Source organism: Vicugna pacos, chromosome X (assembly GCF_048564905.1).
Source record: "Vicugna pacos chromosome X, VicPac4, whole genome shotgun sequence".
Lineage (NCBI taxonomy): Eukaryota > Metazoa > Chordata > Mammalia > Artiodactyla > Camelidae > Vicugna > Vicugna pacos.
This window is the reverse complement of record NC_133023.1, coordinates 58722993-58744438: the sequence shown is the minus strand read 5'-3', so window position 1 is coordinate 58744438 and position 21446 is coordinate 58722993. Positions and strand designations below refer to the sequence as shown.

General features: G+C 32.8%; 1 protein-coding gene across 7 annotated transcripts in view; it reads left to right on the top strand.

Annotated features, from left to right (window-relative positions):
• ATRX (ATRX chromatin remodeler) overlaps window positions 1–21446 on the top strand; it is a 237155-nt gene that overhangs the window by 189703 nt on the left and 26006 nt on the right. For all 7 annotated transcript variants that reach the window (XM_006218905.3, XM_006218906.3, XM_072955836.1 and 4 more), the window contains 3 exons: window positions 1746–1854; window positions 19283–19460; window positions 20753–20947. In XM_006218905.3, the coding sequence (XP_006218967.1) occupies window positions 1746–1854; window positions 19283–19460; window positions 20753–20947 (482 nt within the window). The remainder of the gene's footprint in view (window positions 1–1745; window positions 1855–19282; window positions 19461–20752; window positions 20948–21446) is intronic.

Sequence of the window (21446 nt, the reverse complement as noted above, 5' to 3'; positions counted from 1 at the left end):
TTAGTGATGTTTAGCATCTTTTCATGTCCCTGCTAGACGTCTGTATGTCTTTGTTGAAAAAATATCTATTTAGGTCTTCTGCCTATTTTTTGGTAGGGTTTTTATTTTTTTGATACTGAGTTGTATGAGCTGTTTGTATATTTTGGATAGTAAACCCTTGTTGTTCACGTCATCTGCAAATATTTTCTCCCATTCTGTAGGGTGTCTTTTCATTTGGTTGATGGTTTCCTTTGCTGTGAAAAGCTTTTAATTTCTATTAGGTCCCATTTGTTTATTTTTGCTTTTATTTATTTTACCTTAAGAGATAGATCCAAAAATATATTCTAATGTCAAAGAATGTTCTTCCTAGGCTTTCTTCTAAGAATTCTATGGTTTCAGGTCTTACATTTAAGTCTTTAATCCATTTTAAGTTTGTTTTTGTAAATGATGTGAGGAAATGTTCTAATCTCATTGTTGTACATGTAGCTGTCCAGTTTTCCCAGCACCACTTATTGAAGAGATTGTTTTTCTCCATTGTTTATTCTTTCCTCCTCTGTGATACATAAATTGACCATAAATGCGTAGGTTTATTTCTGGACCTTCTATCCTGTTCCTTTGATCTGTGTGTCTGTTTTTGTGCCAATACCATGCTGTTTTGATCATTGTAGCTTTGTAGTATAGTCTGAAGTCAGGGAACATGATTTGTCCAGCTCCATTCTTCATTCTTAAGGTTGTTTTGGCTATTCGGGTTCTTTTGTGGTTGCATATGAATTTTAAGATTTTTTGTTCTAGTTCTGTGAAAAATACATTGGTATTTTGATAGCAGTTGCATTGTCTGTAGATTGCTTTGAGTTGTATGGCCATTGAATTGGAAAAATTAATATTATTCAAATGACCATACTACTAAAAAAATCTTTAAAACTAATGTACTGCGTTTAAGTTAAAATTTGCTTAAAGATGTAAATCTCAATTTTGTCATCTTGTTTTATCTCAAGACTAGGCTGTGATGATGTGAATTTTGCTTGGAGGGGATGTAGTAGTAATATGTTTTCAGTTAAAGAATTGGAATGGAAATTATGTATGATAAAATATGAAAATGTCATAAGCACTTAATCTGTTGGTATTTTAGTGTGAATGTAAGTCTTTAGTAGAATTTCACCTCACTGTACAAAAGTTGACATGTCTGATCATTATTTAAGTTGTAAAATCACAATTCTTTACTTTCACATACACACTCACACATATGTTAATTTTCATGAAATATGAACATATTCTGATATTTGTGGCTAGACCATAGAATAGTTTTTGGCACATAAATAAGCATTCAGTAAATATTTGTTCAGTGAATAAATGCATTCTATGCCTCTGGTTTTTATCTGTTTAGTACCAACTTGTCTAAAAAGAGGGGAGAAACCTGGTCATTTACAGATTTAATTAAAAGCAAGCATCATAAGCATGATGTAGCTTACTCATATTCTTTTGAAAGTTTTAAAGGATTCTAATCAAGGAAATCTTTTACAAAGTTTACATGTAGATGAAATACTTTTCAAAAGTATGTTTCCTTTTCAATATCTATTAGAAGGAAATCTGTGGTGAATTTATTTGTAATCTAGTGATTTACCCCTTGATTAAAAAAATTTTTGTCTTGCTATGCAAATAGAATATAAATAACCAGCCTTTAAATGGCAAGCAAGGAAGAAAATCTTTTACTACTAGGATAACAATATATATTAAATCTCTTTTTTCTTTTCTTGTTGAATTTTCAGGTGAAGGAAAGTGGCTCCGAAACATTGACTATTACCGTTTAGATGGTTCTACAACTGCTCAGTCAAGGAAAAAATGGGCTGAAGAATTTAATGATGAAACTAATGTTAGGTAGGAAACATTTTCTGAATATATAGTTTAAAAAATCATTTAGAATCTAAATATAGTAAGAGTCACTCTTTTTGTGTCTACTACTATAATTTTTGACACATGCAAGATATAGTCAAGATATAAAGTGGTTTCATTCCTCCCTCAGGAAATTCGCCCATGGAATCAAACTTTTTTTTAGCCTTTTCAGTTTTACTTTTTTCACATAGCAAAATACATTTGAGATTCATCTGTATTGTTGCATGTGTAAACAGTTTGTTCCTTTTTATTGGTGAGTAGTATTCCATTTGGTATTCCATTTTGATATTCCATTGTATGGATATATCCATTGTATGAATGTCTTGTTTTGACAGTTTCCATTGTATGGATGTATTCACTGTATAAATGAATGGTTTGTTTAATACAACCATTTCCACTTGTGATCCATTTGAGTTGTTTCCAGGTTTTGGAATTAGAATTAAAGCTGCTCTAAACATTCTTGTATAAGTTTTGTCTGACCATACACCCAAATGAAATGAATATCCAAGAATGGAATTGCTCGGTTGTATGGTAAATTTATGTTTAGCTTTGTAGGAAACTCCTTAACAGTTTTCCAAAGAAGTTGTACAATTTTGCATACCCACCAGCAATGCATGAAAGTTCCAGTTGCTCTGCCTCCTTCAGCACCTGGTATTCTCATATTTTTAAAAAAATGTATTTTACACATTTTAATAGGTATATGATGGTATCTCATGTGATTTTAATCTGCATTTCCCTAATGATAATTGATGGTAAGCATCTTTTCATGTGGTTATTGGCCATTTTTTTCCATTTTTTTAAAATTGAAGTATAGTTGATTTACAGTATTGTGTTAGTTTTAGGTATACAGCATAGTAATTCCGTTTTTCTTTTAGATTATATTCTTTTAAGTTTAATTAGGTCACATTTGTTTATTTTTGCTTTTATTTATATTGCCTTGGGAGACTGAGCTCGGAAAACATTGCTACGATTTATGTCAGAGAATGTTTTGCCTATGTTCTCTTGTAGGAGATTTATGGTGTCCTGTTTAAAGTCTTTCAGCCATTTTGAGTTTATTTTTGTGCATGGTGTAGGGGAGTGTTCTAGTTTTATATATATGTGGCTGTCCAGCTTTCCTAATACCACTTGCCTAAGAGACTGTCTTTTCGCCATTGTATGTTTTTGCCGCCTTTGTCAAAGATTAATTGACTATAGGTGTATGGTTTTATTTCTGGGCTCTCTATTCTATTTCATTATCCATATGCCTATTTTTGTGCCAACATCACACTTTTAATTGCTGTAGCTCTGTAGTATTGTCTGAAGTCTGGGAATGTTATGCTTCCTGCTTTGTTCTTTTTCTTCAGTATTGCTTTGGCAAATCTGGGTCTTTTGTGATTCCGTATAAATTTTAGGATTATTTGTTCTATTTATGCAAAACATATCTTGGGTAATTTGATAGGAATCACATTAAATCTGTAGATTGCTTTGGGTAGTATGGCCATTTTAACAATATTAATTATTCCAAACCAAGAGCATAAGATGTCTTTCCATTTTTTCCCCCATTTCTTTAAAGCATCTTTAATTTCCTTTATCAATATTTTATAGTTCTCAACATATAAGTCTGTCACCTCCTTGGTCAGGTTTATTCCCCAAAATTCTATTTTTTGATGCGATTTTAAAAGGGATTGCTTTTTTACTTTCCTTTTCTGATATTTTCTTGTTTTTATAAAGAAATGCAACTGATTTCTTCATTTTAATCTTGTAACCTGATATCATGCTGAATTTGTTTATTAGCTCTAGTGATTTTTGAGAAGGAAAGAAATATTAAAGATCAGGGAGGAAACAAAGTGAGATTATTGCCCATTTTTATATCATCTTTTGGTTTTAACATTAAGGTATTCTTGATCTCTTTGTTTATTGTAGGAATTTGAGTAATATACTTGAACCACTGTAGGTAAAGGATGTGTTGTATATCTGTTGTTGATGTTGCTTATGTACATACATATAAACATTTGCACACACACATACATGTGTGAAAGCACTGACTTTAAGAAAGTGATGTAGGGATTGGGTTAGTTTAATGACAAGATGGCTGAAATATGCCTTAATAGATGTTCTAAAGTATGAATGGCATTATATTGTGTGTGTGAAAACATGTTTTAATTCTAGCAGAGTCCTGAACTACACCTAGGGTTAAAGCTAGAGAAATTCCACTTAGACCATAGGAAGAGTATATTCTTATTAGATATTTAAAATCTACAGAGTCTGGGAGACCTTACAAAGGGATAGTTGAGTATAGTAAAGTAATTTTTTGAAAAAATGATTAAATAACTATTTAAAGAATAAGTACATTTTTTTATTCTGTTTGCAGTGTTTTTTTAAAGAATTATTATTTGTGCATGAGTTTCAAGAAGTAATTTTACTGGTAATACTAGTCTGATTTGTCAGATTTAATATAAACCTTCTACTTGCTCAATTTTTCAAGTTTGTAAATATCATAATAGCATATGATTTGTCCCATAACAGTTATATTTGATGACTAGTAGGGAACAGCTTTGAAATTTGGATGGTAAGCTGTCAGCTTGGCTTACTCACTAGCAAATTAACCCCCCTAAAAAAAAGTGCCCCCTCCATGCCCATGGATTTGAGGGGTTATTGTTGAGTAGCTAAACATCTTTGGAGTAAATCTACGAATGTTAGCAATTATGTCTATGTCTGTCTGTCTTCTATTTTCTCATGACTCAGTAATTTTCAAAAATGGAATACAAATATAACATTTATTTATGGTAATGCAGTTGGAAAGACACATTAAGATAAGCTCTAAGGTAGTGACCTAATGTTGTCTTGTGTGGTCAGGAAGTAGTTTTCAACAGTCTCAGGGTCCTTGGTTAGCTTCATACTGTTTTTAAACTTAATTTTATTAATACTTATATTTTAAATTTATACTGCTTTATTTAATTTAGAGTCATAGGAATTTACAAAGATAGTATAGAGATGTCCTGTGACCCTTTTAACTAATTTCCCCTAATGGTTACATCTTACATACTTGTAATATCATACAAACCAAGAAACTGACACTGTTTCATTATGTGTATATCTGGGTTTTTTTTTTTTGATCATATAGGTAGAGATTCCTGTAACCACCACTGGATTCAAGGTATTCTATCACCACAAAGATTCCTCCCTTTCTACCCTTTTATAGTTGCACCCATCCACTGATGTTACCACAATCTTGAACTCCTGGCAATAACTAATTTGTTCTCCATCTTTATAATTTTGTCATATCAAGACTGTTATATAAATGGTATCATAGTATATGTGATCTTTCGAGATAGGCTTTTTCCACTCAGCATAATGTCTTTTATTTTCATTCAAGTTGTGTATATCAATAGTTTGTTCCTTTTTTAAATACAGAGTAGTATTCCATGGTATGGATGTACCAGCTTGTTTAATACAAACTGTACATCTACTGCAGGGCATTTTGTTTGTTTCTAGGTTTGGCTATTACAAATGAAGCTGCTGTGAACATTGTGTACATGTTTTGTGTGGATCTAGTTTCCATTTCTCTAGAATAAATGCCCAGGTATGTGATTGCTAGGTTACATGGTAAGTGGCTATTTCATTTTTTAAGAAACTTTCAAACTGTTTTCCAAAGTGGCTGTACCATTTTAGCTTCCCATCAGTAAAGTGTGAGAGATAAGTTTCTCTGCATCCTCAAAACATTCATTGTTATCACTGTTTATCTTAGCTGTTCTCACAGGTGTGTAGTGGTATCTCATTGTGGTCTTAATTTGCATTTCCCTGATGGCTGGTTATGTTGAACAATTTTTTTCATATGTTCATTTATCATCTGTATATCCTCTTTGGTGAAATGTTTCTTTATGTCTTTTGCCTATTTTCTCATTGAATTATTTGCTTTCTCATTGTTGAGTCTTGAAAATTCTTTATATAATTTAGGTATGAGTCATATGTCAGGTATGTGGTTTGCAAATATTTCTGCCAATCTATGGTTTGTCTTTTAATTTCCTTCACAAGGTCTTTCACAAGGCAAAACTTTTAATTTTGGTGAAGTCTCGTTTGTCATGTTTTGTTTTAATCATGCTTTTGTTGTCAAGTCTAAAAATTCTTCCCCAAGCCCTAGGTCCTGAAGATTTTCTCCTGTGTTATCTTCTAAAAGTTTCATTATTTTACATTTTATATTTAAGTCAAAGATGCACTTTAAATTAATTTCTGTGTTAGATGTTAGATTTAGGTTGATTTCACTTTTCTTTCTTTTTTTCCCACTGTGGATGTTCAATTGCTGTAGCAGCATTTGTTGAAAAAGCCATTCTTTCTCCACCAAATTGCTCTTGTGTTTTTGTGAAAAATCCATCGGCTATACTTGTATAGCACTTTTTTTGGTTCTAATTCATTGGTCCATATATCCATCCTTCTGCCATTGCCACATAGTGTTGATTACTTTGATTATTTTAGTTGATTAGTGTTGATTATTTTAACTATATAGTAAGCCTTAATATCAAGTCAAGTGATATCTCCCACTTTATTCTACTTTCTACAGATTGTTGTAGCTAGTCTAGTATCTTTGTCTTTAAATATAAATTTTGGAATCCTCTTGTCTAATCTACAAAAATTTGCAAGAATTTTAGTTGAAATTGCATTGCACCTGTTACCAGTTTGGGGAGGATTGATATCTTCACCATATTGAGTCTCCCGTGAACACAGTGTCTCTTTGATTTTTTTTTCATCAATGATTTGTAGTTTTCAGCACATAAGTCCTGTATATGTTTTGTTAGACTTACAACTAGATATTTCATTTTTGGGGTGATTGTAAATGATACTGTATTTTTAATTTTACTTTTCACATATTCATTGCTAGTGTGTAGAAATGGCAGTTGACTTTTGTGTAGATCTTTTACCTGTAATCTTGCTGAACTCACTTATTTGTTCTAGGAGTTTGTTTTATAGATTTCTTGAGATTTTCTACTAGACCATTATGTCATCTGCAAGTAAGGAGTTTTATTTCTTCCTTTCTAATCTGATTGTGGTTTGTTTCCTTTTCTTGCCTTATTGCACTGGCTAGAACTTAAGTAATATGTTGAATAGCAGTGATGAGAGTGGACATACGTGCCTTCTTAAGAGCATTCAGTGTTGATAACTATGATGTAGCTGTAGGTTTCTTGTAGATGGCTTTATGAAGTTGAGGAAGTTCCCTGCTATTCTCCTCTATTCCTAGTTTGCTGAGAGTTTTGATTATGAATAGGTGTATAATTTTTTCAGGTGCTTTTTTTGTCTCATTTAATATGAAAATCTTTTTCTTTAGCCTATTAACATGGTATATTACATAGCTTCATTTTCAAATAGTGAACCAACCTTGCATCCCTGGAATAAATCCCACTTGGTCATAGGGTATAATTATTTTTATGTAGTGCTGGCTTCTGTTTGCCAAGATTTTCTTGGAGGATACTGATGAGATATTGGTCTGTATCCACTTACTTTTGTAGTGTCTTTTTCTGAGTTTGGTAGCAGGATAGTATTGACCTCACAAAATGAGTTGAGAATTTTTCACCCTTCTGTTTTCTGAAAAAGGTGTGTAGAATTTGTGTTAATTGTCTTAAATTTTTTGGTAGAATTTGCCAGTGAAACTTTTTGGCCTTGGAGATTCCTTTTTTGTGAGTTTTTAAATCTCTAATTTGATTTCTTTAATTGTTATGGAACTATTCATGTTATCTATTTCATATTGATTGAATTGTGCTTTTTGAGGAATTGGTTCATTTCAAATTTATGTAAAGAATTGTTCATAGCATTCTCTTATCCTTTTGATATCTTCAGGATGTATAGTGATAGCCTCTGTTTCATTCATGGTATTGATAATTTGTGTATTTTCTTGGTTTTGTCAGTCTTACTAGAGGTTTGTCTATTTTTTGTTTATCTTTTCAAAGAACCTGCTTTATATTTCACTGGTTTTTCTGTATTTTTTTTCTATTTTAAATTTAATCTTGTTTTGACTTTTTCTCATCTTTTTCTACTTTCTTGAGGTGGAACCTTAAATTACTAATTTAGGACCTTCCCTCTTTTCTAATATAAACATTTAATGCTGTAAATTTCCCTTTCAGCACTAACTTAGCTATATCATACAATTTTTGATATGTTTTATTTTCATTTCCATTGAGTTCAGTGTAATTTTTTTTCTTTTTAGACTTCCTTTGTGAATCATAACTAGAATTATGTTGTTTAATATACAGGCATTTGGAGATTTCCATTACTTTTCTGTTGTTGATTTCTAGTTTGTTTCAGTTCTGTTCAGAGAATATACTCTATGATTTCAGTTCTTTTAACTTTATTATGAATTGAGATGTGGTATATCTTGCTATGTCATACTTGGGCCCTTGAAAAGAATGTATTTCTTGCTATTGTTGGCCAGAATTTTCTATAAATATTGATCAGATCCTGTTACTTGATGAAGTTGTTGTATTCTTCTTTCTGTCTAGTTGGTGATTAATTTTTGAGAGAGGAGAGTTGAAGCCTCCAAGTATAATTGTGGACTTGTCTGTTTCTCGAGGTTTTTGCTTCTCAAATTTTCAGCTCTGTTTTTTGGTGCATACACATGTTATGTCCCTCTCTATTACTTACAGTTTTCTTTGGTCTGAGACATACTTTATTTCATACTAATATGCCATTCCTGCTTCATTTTGATTGATGTTTACTTGGTATATCTTTTTTCATCCTTTTATGTTCAACCTACCTATTTTGTTATATTTGAAGTGAATTTCTTTTAGTCAGTGTATGTTGGGTTATGCTTTTTTTTAAATCAACTCAATCTCTTTCTTTTAAATGGTGCATATAGACCAGTTACAGTGTTTTTTCATTGAAGTATAATTGACACATTACATTATATTAGTTTCAGGTATACAACCATTTACATTTAATATAGAACTTGAGGCTACCATTTTAGTTTTTGTTCAGTTTGTTCTCTTTTATTCTGTTTTATTTTGTTTCTGATTTCTTTTTCTACCCTTCCTGTAGGTTACTTATACATTTTTTGGAATTTCATCTTGATTCATCTATAGTGTTTTGTAGTGTAATTTTAAAAAACATTTTTTTATTTGTAGTGTATCTTTGTATAACTTTTATAGTGGTTGTTTTAAGTATTATGTGTACGTAACTGGTCATAGTCTAATGGTGTCATCATTTTACCATTTTGATTGAAGTGTAGAAACCTTAATTTCTTTATGTCCCTTTTTCTCCTCCATTTATAGTATAATTATCTTAAATGTTTTCTTTACATAGATTAACCACATCAGACAGCATAATCATTTTTCTTCAACCATCAAACATAATTTAGAAAACTTAAAAGAAGGAAAATCTATTTTATACACTCATAATTTTTGTTCTTTTCATTGTTGTTTCTTCCTAATGTTTTAATATTTCTTCTTTTATCATTTCCTTTTTTTTTAAAGAGAGCTTCCTTTAGCAGGTCTACTGGCAGCAAATTCTCTGAGTACCTTCAGTTGAGAATTTCTTGATTTCTCCTTAATTTTTGAAAAATGTTTTAACTGGATATAGAATTTTGGGTTGGAGTTCTTTCAGCACTTGAAAAATATGCCACTTTCTTCTAGCCTCCATGAGTTCTTAAAAACTTGCTATTTTTACAGGTTTGGCTTTTTTAGATTATACATGATCTTCTCTGTCTGACTTACCTCATAATGTACTCAAGTTTCACCTGTGTTGTCGAATATGGCAGGATATCCTTCTTTCTTGTGGCTGAATAATACTCCATTGTATATATACCCCACATCTTTCTTATCCATTCAGCCATTGATGGGCATTTAGGTTGTTTCTATATTTTGGTTATTGTGAATAATGCTGCAATAGACACGGGAGTGCAGATATTTCTTTGACATCCTGTATCCATTTCATTTGTGTATATACCTAGAAGTGGAATTGCTAGATCATATGGTAGATCTATTTTTAATTATTTGAGGAAACTCCATGTTGTTTTCCATAGTGGCAGAACCAATTAGTGAATATAGACAACAATATTTTATTATAATCATCAAACTTGCTAAGAGACTAGAACTTAATTATTCAAACCACTAAAAAGAAATAATTATGTAGCATCATATAGGTGCTAGTTATCACTACATTGGCAATCATATTACAATACATACATTATTAAATTAACATGTTGTACACCTTAATTTTACATAGTGTTATATGTCAGATATATTTTAATTTTTTAAGAAACTTGGTTTTCAGATTGTTCTTTCCTCTGTCATTAAGGTCCTGTTTCTCTCACTTCTTTCAAGGTTTTTTTCTTTATCTTAGTTTTCAGAAGTTTGAGTTTGGTGTGTCTTGGCATGGATTTCTTTGGTTTTACCTTGTTTATGTTTCATTCAGCTTCTTGAATTTGTAGGTTTGTGTTTATTGCTAAATTTTTGTAATTTTCAGGCATTACTTCTTTGAACACTTTTATAGCCCAGTCTTCTTTTCTCTTTTTTATTTAGGACTCTGATGGCAAGAATGTTAGAACTTCATTATAGTCCTGTTGATCCTGGAGTATCTGTTTTTTTTTTTTCATTTGATTTCTATCTATTATCAGATGAGGTCATTTTGGTTTTCTGTTTTCAGTGTTCATTGAATCTTCTGTTCTCTACATTCTACTCTTCAGCCCATCTATTGAGTTTTTTATGTTACTGTATTTTTCAGTTCTAAAATTTCCATTTGGTGTTTCTGTTTGTCTTCTATTTCTTTGCTGAGACTTTCTATTTTGTTCATTTGTGTCAGTGTTTTAATAGTTGCTTATTGAAGCATTTTAATAATGGCTACTTTTTAAATCTTTGTCACATGGTTCTAACATTTATGTCATCTCAGTGTTGGAGTCTATTGATTATCTTCTCTCATTGAAGCTGAGATTTTCCTGGTTATTGTTATGACAGAGGTCTTCTATTTAACTTAGACATTTTGTTTATTATGTCATGAGACTCTGTATCTTAATTAAGTCTTATAGCAGACCTCTTCTGACTCACATTCAAGCAGGGCATGAAGTGTCCCATGTCATTACTGTCAGTTGAGAGTGGAAGTTTAGTCTATCTACTAGGCTTCTGCTGATACTACCCTGGCTGGCAGGGTTAGGATTGCCTATTTACAACCCCTTCTCTTATTCACCTCCATTGACATTACAGGGAGTGACTCATTACTGTCTGGGTTCTGGTGTAATTCCTGACTATCCACTAGGCCTCCTTTCATACTAATCTGGTAACAGGGGAGAGGGTTTTTCTTGTAACCTCTGGGTGGGAGTGGATTTCTTGGTTCCCTGTGTGGTCTCTACTGGCACTGCTGAGTTGGTAGGCAGACTTTGTTAACTCAAACTTATCTGATATCATTTTGGCAGTACCTTGTTACAACTAGGTGAGGGTAGAAATTTGGACTTCCCACTCAGCCTTTAGTGACGGGCAGAGGTGCAACACATTTTTTCTGTACTGTTTGACTGGAGTTGAAAGGTTGAGTTTGGTTTTTTTTTAACATTTTTTTGTTGAAGTACAGTTGATATACAATGTATTAGTTTCTGATTTACAGCATAGTGATTCATATATATATATATATACACACATACACATAGGTATGTATATATAATGTATTCTTTTTCATAATCTTTTTCATTATGAACAAGCCATTGAATATAGTTCCCTGTGCTATACAGTAGGACCTTGTTGTTTATTCTCTACGTAGTAGTTTGTATCTGCCAATCCCAAACTCCCAATTTATCCTTCCCTCCCCCTTTCTCCTTTGGTAACTATAAGTTTGTTTTCTGTTTGTGAATCTGTTTCTGTTTTGTAAATAAGTTCATTTGTGTCATTTTTTTAGATTCCACAAATAAGTGATGTCATATATTTGTCTTTCTCTGTCTGGCTTACTTCACTTGGTATCATAATCTCTAGGTCTATCCATGTTGCTGCAAATCGCATTATTTCATTCCTTGTTATGGCTGAGTAGTATTCCATCATGTGTGTCTATCTTCTGTTTAACCTAGACATTTTATTTATTATGTCATGAGACTCTGTTTCTTATTTAAGTCTTATAACAAACCTCTTCTGACACATGTTCAAGCAGGGCATGAAGTGTCCCATGTCATTACTGTCAGTTGTGTATACACACACACACACATTTTCTTTATCCATTCATCTGTTGATGGACATTTAGGTTGCTTCCATGTCTTGGCTGTTGTAAATAGTGCTACTGTGAACATTGGGTGTATGTATCTTTTCGAATTAGAGTTTTCTCTGGATGTATACCCAAGAGTGGGATTGCTGGATCAATGGTAACTCTATTTTTAGTTTTTTAAGGAACCTCCCTATTGTTCTTCATAGTGGCTCCACCAATTTACATTCTCAGCAACAGTGTAGGAGGGTTTCTTTTTCTCCACACCTTCTGCAGCATTTCTTATTTGTAGACTTTTTGATAATGGCGATGTGAGGTGATAACTCATTGAAGTTTTGACTTGCATTTCTTGAATAATTAGTGATGTTGAGCATCTTTTCATTCTTGAATAATTAGTGATGTTGAGCAGATGTTTCATCTTTTCAGGGTAGAGTCTAGCCTGCATTTGCAGACTCCTTCCACAGGCTATGGACTTACTGTTTTCTTCTAGTGTCTGGTGGGTGAGGCTGGACTGGAGGCTTGTGCAGGTTTCCTGGCAGGAGGGGTTGGTGCCTGCCCACTGCTTGGTGGAGCTGGGTCCTGGCCCTCTGGCTGGCAGGGCCATGTCCAGGCCTGTGTCTAGAGGTGGCTGTGGGCTTAAGAAGTCCTTAGGCAGTCTGCTGATGGATGAGGCTATGTTCCCAACCAGTATGTTGTTTGGCCTGAGATGCCCCAGCACTTAAGCCTACAGGCTGTTGGGTGGGGCCAGGACTTGGTGCTAATGACCCAAGACGGATGTCAGCCTCCAGGAAAGCTCCTGTAGATGAATATTCCCTGAATGTCCACCACCAGCTTTTATGTCCCCAGAATGTGCCTCAGCTGTCCCCCACCTCCCCAGGAGACCTTACAAGACCAGCGGGCAGGTCTGGCCCAGGCTCTTATGAAATCACTGCTTCAGCCCTTGGTCCCAGTGCACATGAAATTTTGTGCACATTCTTTAAGAGTGAAGTCTTTGTTTCCCGTAGTCCTGTGGAGCTCTTGTAGTTAAGCCCCACTGACCTTCAAAGCCAAATGCTCTGAGGGCTCTTCCTCTCAATACTGGATCCTCAGGCTTGGGTGCCTGACATGGAGCTCAGAGCTCTCATTCCCGTGGGAGAACCTCTGTAATATAATTCTCCAGCTTGTGGATCACCCACCTGGGGGTTAGTGGACCCGATTATATTGTGAGTACACATCTCCTACTATCCTGTTGTGATTCCCTCTTTATGTCTCCAGTTGTAGAGGATCTTTTTTGGTAGTCTTTTTTATCGGTGGTTGTTAAGCAGTCAGTTGTGGTTTTGTTGTGTTTGTGAGAAGAGGTGAGCTCCAGGTCCTTCTACTCCACCATCTTGACAAGATCAGACATTTGTTGTTTTAAAGTTCTCTGTCTTGCTGGTCTGCCCCTTTTTTGGTCCTTTGGCTGGAGAGAGGCTTGGAGATTTACTTTGATAGCAACACATTGATGTTTCCAGGTTGCTGGGTTCTTCAGCACTCAGTCTGGGATATATGGGGGTTGGGGGGAAGCCTATAGAACTCATTGCCATGTTGTGCTTAGGTTCCAAGCCAGTGTGCTTCCTTTGCCTCACTTTTCAGAAACTTCATACGTTTGTTTTATGTATAATGTCATGTTCTTAGCTGTACTTATTGTAAGAAATAGGGAAGATTATGTCTATTCCATCTTTCCAGAATTGGAATCCAAATATTAAACTTTTTAAAGAATTATATCTGTCCCTTAGTGAACATATATATATGCTTCTGTTGTGTATGTTTAGAAGTGAGATTGCTGGGTAATAGATATGTATGTATTCAGCTTTATCTTATACTGCCAAAACATTTTTCCAAAATGCTTGTACCAGTTTGCACTTCCGTTAGTAGTATATGTATGTTTCATTTGTTACCTGTCCTCATTATCACTTGATGATGTCGGTTTTTTTAAGCCATTGTCATGGATATGTAGTGGCAAGCCTTCATAGTCTTAATCTATATTTTCCTTATAACGAATTGCAAGTACTTTGTAGATTTAAATGTGGAAGCTAAAGCAATAACTGAGAGCAATAACAGACAACAGCAGAGTATTTTCCTGATTTTATAGTAAGAAATTTTTCATAAATAGGATATACAAAGAACTAACAATAAAAGGAAACATTGATATGTTGAGTTTCATTAAAATTAAGAACTTCTATTCATCAAAGGCATTTCATGTGAAGAATGAAAAGGCAAACCGTAAGTTAGAAGAAGCTATTTTCAATATATAGATCCAAAAACTCTTATCCACAATGTATAATGAATTCTTAAAAATCAGTAGGCTAAACCAGACAACCCCCATTGAAAGATGGGCGAGAAACCTGGGAAAGACTTTACAAAAGCTAATATCCAAATGGCCAATAAACATAGGAAAAGGTGCTCATATTTATTAATCTTAGAGAAATGCAAGTTAAAAACATTTTTGACAAAGGTGCAAGAGTGTCTCAATGGAGGGAGGATAACCTTTTCAACAAATGGTGTTGAAACAATTGGGTATTCGTAGGCTGAAAACAAAGCTTAAACTAAGCTTCACCCCATTGAAAAATCAAGTCAAAATGGATTGTAAACCTAATGCAAAAAAAATTATATTTGTTTAAGAAATCATAGACAAAAATCTTAAGGAACTGAGGTTAGGCAAGAGTTATTTGTCATGACATGAAAAGCATATAATCCATTAAAAAAATCAGTAACTGGACAATCAAAATTAAACTTTTGTCTGCTAGAGACTTTGTTAAGAAGAGGGAGAGAAGCCACAGACTTTGAGAAAGTATTTGAAGTTGAACATCTAACAGAGTCCTCATATCTAGAATATATGAATTATCTAAATGTAACAGCAAAAAAAAAACAATTTACATTTAGAAGAGGAGCCAATGAATTAACTAACACTTCACCGAAGAGGATCTATGCCTGGCGAATAAGCACATGAAAAGATATTCAACACGACTGGCTAACAGGGAAATGTAAATTAAAACCACAAGATATCACTTACTACCAAATGCTGGTGAGGTTGCAAAGAAACTTGTTTTCTCCTAAAATGCTGGTGAGAAAGTGAAATGTCACAGCCACTCTTCCTGGAAAACAATTTAGTAAGGTTTTTTTAAACTAAACAATTAAATATATACTTAGTCATAAAACCCTATCATCACACTCTTGAAAATTTATGCTAGAGAAATGAAGACTTATTTTCACATGGAAACCTATACACAGATGTTCTTACCAGCTTTATTTGTAATAGCCAAAAACTGGAAACTACCCAAATGTCCTTTAACATCTGAATGGGTAAACAAATTGTGGTACATCCATATAATGGAATTCTGCTTGGCAGTGAAAAGGAATGAGCTATTGGGTTTTTTTGTGGGGGAGGGAAGGTAATTGGGCTTATTTATTTTTTAGAGGAGGTGCTGGGGATTGAACCCAGGACCTCATGCATGCTAAGCATGTGCTCTACCACTTGCACTATCCCCTCCCCCCGGAATGAACTATTGATAATGATCCAAACAACAACTTGGATGGATCTCAAGGGCATTATGCTGAGTAAAAAATGCCAGTCTCAAAAGTTTACGTATTATTATGATTCCATTCATACAGCATTCTTGATGTGACAAAATTACAGTGATGAAGAACAAATTCGTGGTTGCCAGGGATTAGGATTAAAAGGAGGGTGTAAATACTAAGGGATAACACAAAGGAGGTTTTTTTATGGGGTGATGGAACAGTTCTGTTTCCTGCTTGTAGTAATGATTATGTGATTCTACATATATGATAAAACTTTATAGAGCTATACACTAAACAATTGAAGTATGTATAAAAACTGGTGTAATCCAAATAAACTCTGTACCTGAGTTCATAGTATTGTACCAATGTCACTTTCCTGTTTTTGACAATGTACTATGGTTATGTAAGTTATTACCATTAGGGAAAGCTAAATGAAGGGTACAGAGGAACTCTGTACTATTGTTGAAAATTCTTTGTGAACTTTAAGCAATTTTTTAAATGTTATAATTTATGAAAAGGCAATACTATGAGTTGTCAAGGATCTGGAACATCTAGAATTCTCACATACTGCTGCTGCAAATGTAAATTGTTATAACCACTTTGGAGAACTATTTGTTCAGTTTTAACAGTGCCATATACATACCCTATGACCTCGCAATTCTGCTCTTAGAAATACTTACATTGTTTTAACCAAAAAATATAAGCCAAAAAGGTTTATAGCAGTACTGTTCAAATAATGGTTCATATTTTAATTGTGTTTGTTTTAGTGTACACTTTAATACTAACATTTAGTATTAAGAAACTAAACATATTATGGTTCATTTATCTGATTATGAACTTACATCTTCCAGACTGAATAATATTAAAGGTTAACTAATTGTAAAGTAGTTTTTGATACCAGTTCAGTTACTTGACTCTGTTCCTTTGTTTATTTTTCTTTTCAGATCAAAATTATTTACTACTTTCTACTATTATGCTTTTAAAAACCAAAATATCTCATTGACCACATCTATACCTTGTAAATAAATACCTATGTTATTGCAAATTAGGCTCCATCACAGTTCTTTATATGTCTGTTGTTTTTTTTTCCATAGTTGGTGGTCTCCTTTAGCGTACTGACCAGATATTTTTTCATGTTTTGTAGTCCTAGAGTAGCTCAGTACTTGGGATTAATAGTTTGATAAACAATCTTATTAAACCCATTCAACTCTTCATTAGTGGATAGATACCAAAGAGTTTTTAAAGTTCTGTACTAGATTTCCTCTTTTCTTGTGCGTGTGTTTTTTTAACCTGCATAGTTCATACCATTCTGTATACTTGATCCTTTTGCTGGTATAAAGTAGATCTAAGTAACTGACATAATTTTGGAGCAACATTTGCCCATAAACCCTTAAATATGTCTACTAATTAAAGAAAGCACAATTTGTTCTCTGTAATGAGTACATTTTACAGATAAGTATAAAGAGGAAAAATAATATAATCACATTGACCAGAGATCACCACTGTTAACAAGTGTGTATGTATATGTTTTATTTTTTAATGCAGTTGTAATTATACTAAATGAGATTCTGTATCCTACCTTTATTCACACAATATTGTACATTTTTAATGGTAACGTAACCTGTTGAACAGCCAGAGCGTAATTTAGTCCTCTGTGTTATACATGTTTTTTAATTTTCAGATATATGCCCTTATAAATAAGTGTGATGCATATATTTTCTTGCACTTCTGATAATTCCTATAGTCTATATTCCTAGACATATAGTAGCTCCAAGTTGATATAAAACATGACTTTAGTACCTTTGTTCATTTTGTAACAGGATTTTTCTTACTTAAAAGCTCTTTCTCATTATTTAAATTTTGAGCTTCTTTGCATTCTCGTTTATAATACTATATCTGTAATAGGTATGGGATTTTAGTTATTTTCTGTCATGAGATACTAGAAACTAACGCTTGGTTAAAATGGCATTTTGTGGAGGAGATTGCTGAGTGCTTACTGTATATCCCAGGATTTTCCTTACTCTAAGCTGCCAACAATAAATACGTTATATAGTCATCCAGTCAAATATTATGCAGCTACCAAGCATGATGTTTACCAAGAAATTTGAGGAAATGCTCATAATTTAAACTGTATACACAGATATTGTCTGAATAAAACCAAAAATGTATATGCTTAGGAAAAATGAAACCTATAGGAAATGTACAATGATTTGAATGGAGCTTATTCTTTTTTTTTCTGTTTTTTAACCTTTTTTATTGATCTATAATCATTTTACAATGTTGTGTCAAATTCCAGTGTTCAGCACAATTTTTCAGTTATACATGAACATGTATATATATATTCATTGTCACATTTTTTTCTCTGTGAGCTACCATAAGATCTTGTGTATATTTCCCTGTGCTATACAGTATAATCTTGTTTATCTATTCTACAATTTGAATGGAGCTTATTTCTGGGTACTGGAACTGAGTAATCTTTTTCTTTAAACTTATTTATATATTTTTAAAATGTTATATATAATCTTTTTAAATTAAATTTTATTTATATAAAATTAATGTGTTACCTATTTAAAAATAGTTTTGTAAGACTTAAAGTAAAAATCAGTCCCTTGACCAGTACCTTCCTTGCATGATTTCTACTCTCTGCAGGTAACCAATTTCAACTCTTGGCAATTCTTCTGGCCTTTCCTTACATACATCCTTTCTACAGTCTGAGATGGGAGTTTACTCACATGCACATGCACCCTTTTCCACATTCATTTTCCCAATACATTTTTTCACAATACTTGCACATGCACATGCACACTTTTCCACATTTATTTTCCCAATACATTTTTTTCACAATACTTGCCTAAATCAATTTGGAGTGTTTGCTTTTTTGTGATTGTAAATATTCACACCTAAGCCATTTAAAATACTAAGATTACTTTTCCTTTTTTGTACACCTGTTCAGTTTTGTTGAAGTAATCATTTACTTTTTTTAATGTGTTTTTTAAATTGAAGTACAGTCAATTACAATGTGACAATTTCTGGTGTACAGCACAACGTCCCAGTCATACATATACATACAAATATTCATATTCATATTTTTTTCATTAAAGGTTAAGTAATGGTTTACTTTTACCATTTGCTTAGTTTTCTGTGACCATTGCTAATTCATTCCCAAAATCTCCTACAGAAATATCAATTCTTGTGTTCCAGTGCAGCAGGTAATCTATCAGTTTCATTTGTTTTCTTGACTACATTCTTCCTGGAGCCCTGTGTCTTCTTTATCCTATTTTAGTTACCTCAGTATCTTGTATGTATCTGACTTTTCTCCTTACTTTTATTACACTGTATTATAATTACCCATCAGTCACCCCTACTACACTCAGCTCCTTGGGCAGTGTTCTTCATTTTGATGTACTTAGTGCTCATAACAGTAGTGAACACAATGTTTTTTTTTAGTTGTACATAGATTTCTGAGTATAAATACCTTGAGTGCATTGTAAACATGTGATTTGTATATTTATCTTTATTCCTAAATCATACTAGTTCATTTTCCAGCAATAAGATTCTTCTTGAGCATATAAATCATCAACCTGACTTCTTAGGCATGTCTTGTTTTTTTTAAGTAAGTGAGAAATGAATTCTCTGAATTCTTGATTGTTCAAAAAACTACCTTAGGATTAAAAAGTCATTGATAAATAAAATATCTGTGAAGCACTCATTACTAAACATTCTATAATTTTATTTTCAGAGGGCGATTGTTTATCATTTCCACCAAAGCAGGATCTCTTGGAATTAATCTGGTAGCTGCTAATCGAGTGATTATATTTGATGCTTCTTGGAATCCATCTTATGACATCCAGAGTATATTCAGAGTTTATCGCTTTGGACAAACTAAGCCTGTGTATGTATATAGGTTCTTAGCTCAGGTGGGTTTATAATTTATATTTTCTTTTTCATATTGAAAGGTTGGATGAAAGTGATAATATTTTTGGAGTTCAAAACATACATGTATTATAGACAGGCAGACGAAATTGAAAACACCATTCCTATTCATAAAGCAGCAGAAGTCAATTTTGGTCTCTCATGATTTTCTGTTTTGTAGTTTTCCAGGTCTCTAATGTCACCTTTCTCAGATTGAGATGAATTTGCATAGGTAAACAGATTTAGTATTTTCTTGCTAGTTCAAGAAAATTAAACATTTACAGTTTTTTTAATTAGTGCACATAGAAAAGCCAGTAACTAAATTTATTTTGCTTATAGATGTAAAGGTCAAATGATCATTGTTTTGAATGGCGACTAGATATTCTTAGTTTGAAGAATGTGGAAGAAAAGGTTAATGTATTATAAATAATGAAAAATCATTATAAGTAATATTTAATACTTTCTAGTCAAGAATATTAATTTCCTTTAAGTATAAACTCAGGTATTAAAAAACAGAAACTGAAATTTAATGGAAATAAATTAAATCAAAGAGGTGGATGCAATTCAGTGTAATACAGGTTTATAGAATCAAGTTGCCTTTGTAATTTGTACATCTTCTTTGAGAGCAGATGCAACCCTTTCTACGTGCCTCCAACTCTTGGCTTCTCAACCAGGGACTGAGTTTTATTGGTAGATTCTTTCTCATACATTAGAGTACATAATATAATTGATAAACTATACTATAAATTCTTTTCTATTATTAAAATTAAGAGCTCCTTCATAGTCTAGTTCAGAATGTTATGTAGAATATATAGTAGGTACGGCATTTTAGTTATTTTTTGTCCTGAAGTTATAGAAAGTAAGACTTTGTATAAAGGCAGTTCATAGTGATTGTTGAGAGTTTATTACAGTCCACTGAAAAGGAATTAAAACTGCTCTCTTGCATTCTTACATCAATAACCTCCTAAAATCTTACTTCATGCACTCTTTTATTCTGTTTATCTTGATATCTGACTGCTCTCCTACTTCCACCAAATATAGAAATATATAAAGCAACACATGAATTCATATTGATTAAAAAATATAGAATGATTGTCAGTAATGTGGTTTTCTTTTTTTTTTGTCAAGGTAAACTACTCTGAACAAAAAATGTCTCATGAATTAAGCAGCACTGCTCATAAAATTTGCTTCATGAAAGTATATTACTATGAGGTTTTGCTATTTCATATTAACCAATAACTGTATTTCTCCATGATTAAGTATCATGTTTACAAAATTGTTTCTTCTTTTTATAAAGGGAACCATGGAAGATAAGATTTATGATCGGCAAGTAACTAAGCAGTCACTGTCTTTTCGAGTTGTTGATCAACAGCAAGTTGAACGTCATTTTACCATGAATGAGCTTACTGAACTTTATACTTTTGAGCCAGACTTGTTAGATGATCCTAATTCAGAAAAGAAGAAGAAAAGGGATACTCCTATGCTGCCAAAGGTAAACATCTTTAGATTATTAGCTTAAAAAAACCCCTAACATGGTCCAAGGAAATTTTACTGTTGCTATGAAAGTTAGTCATCTGGTTAAGGCTATATTTCAGAATTTTTCAAAGAGAATAAAATTATATTTAAACGAGAAGGTGTTTGGTCAGTTCTCCACATAACACCACAAAAAAAAAAAAACAGTGTAATCTGAGTGGGGAAGGTACAGCTCAGTGGTAGAGTGCATGCCTAGCATGCACAAGGTCCTGGGTTCAATCCCCAGTACCTCCATTAAAGATAAATAAATAAAAACCTAATTACCTACCCCCCCAAAAAAAGATAGTGTAATCTGAAATACATATTTTTTGCCAAATAAAAAGCTCAGCCCTGCAGAAAAAGGTTTCTGAGTAGAAACCTTAAAGGAAATAGTATAGTTCTCTTTTAATAACCTCCAGTAGAGGGCATATATAATTTTAATAATTACATATCAGGTTTAATTGTTTCTTCCTTAACAT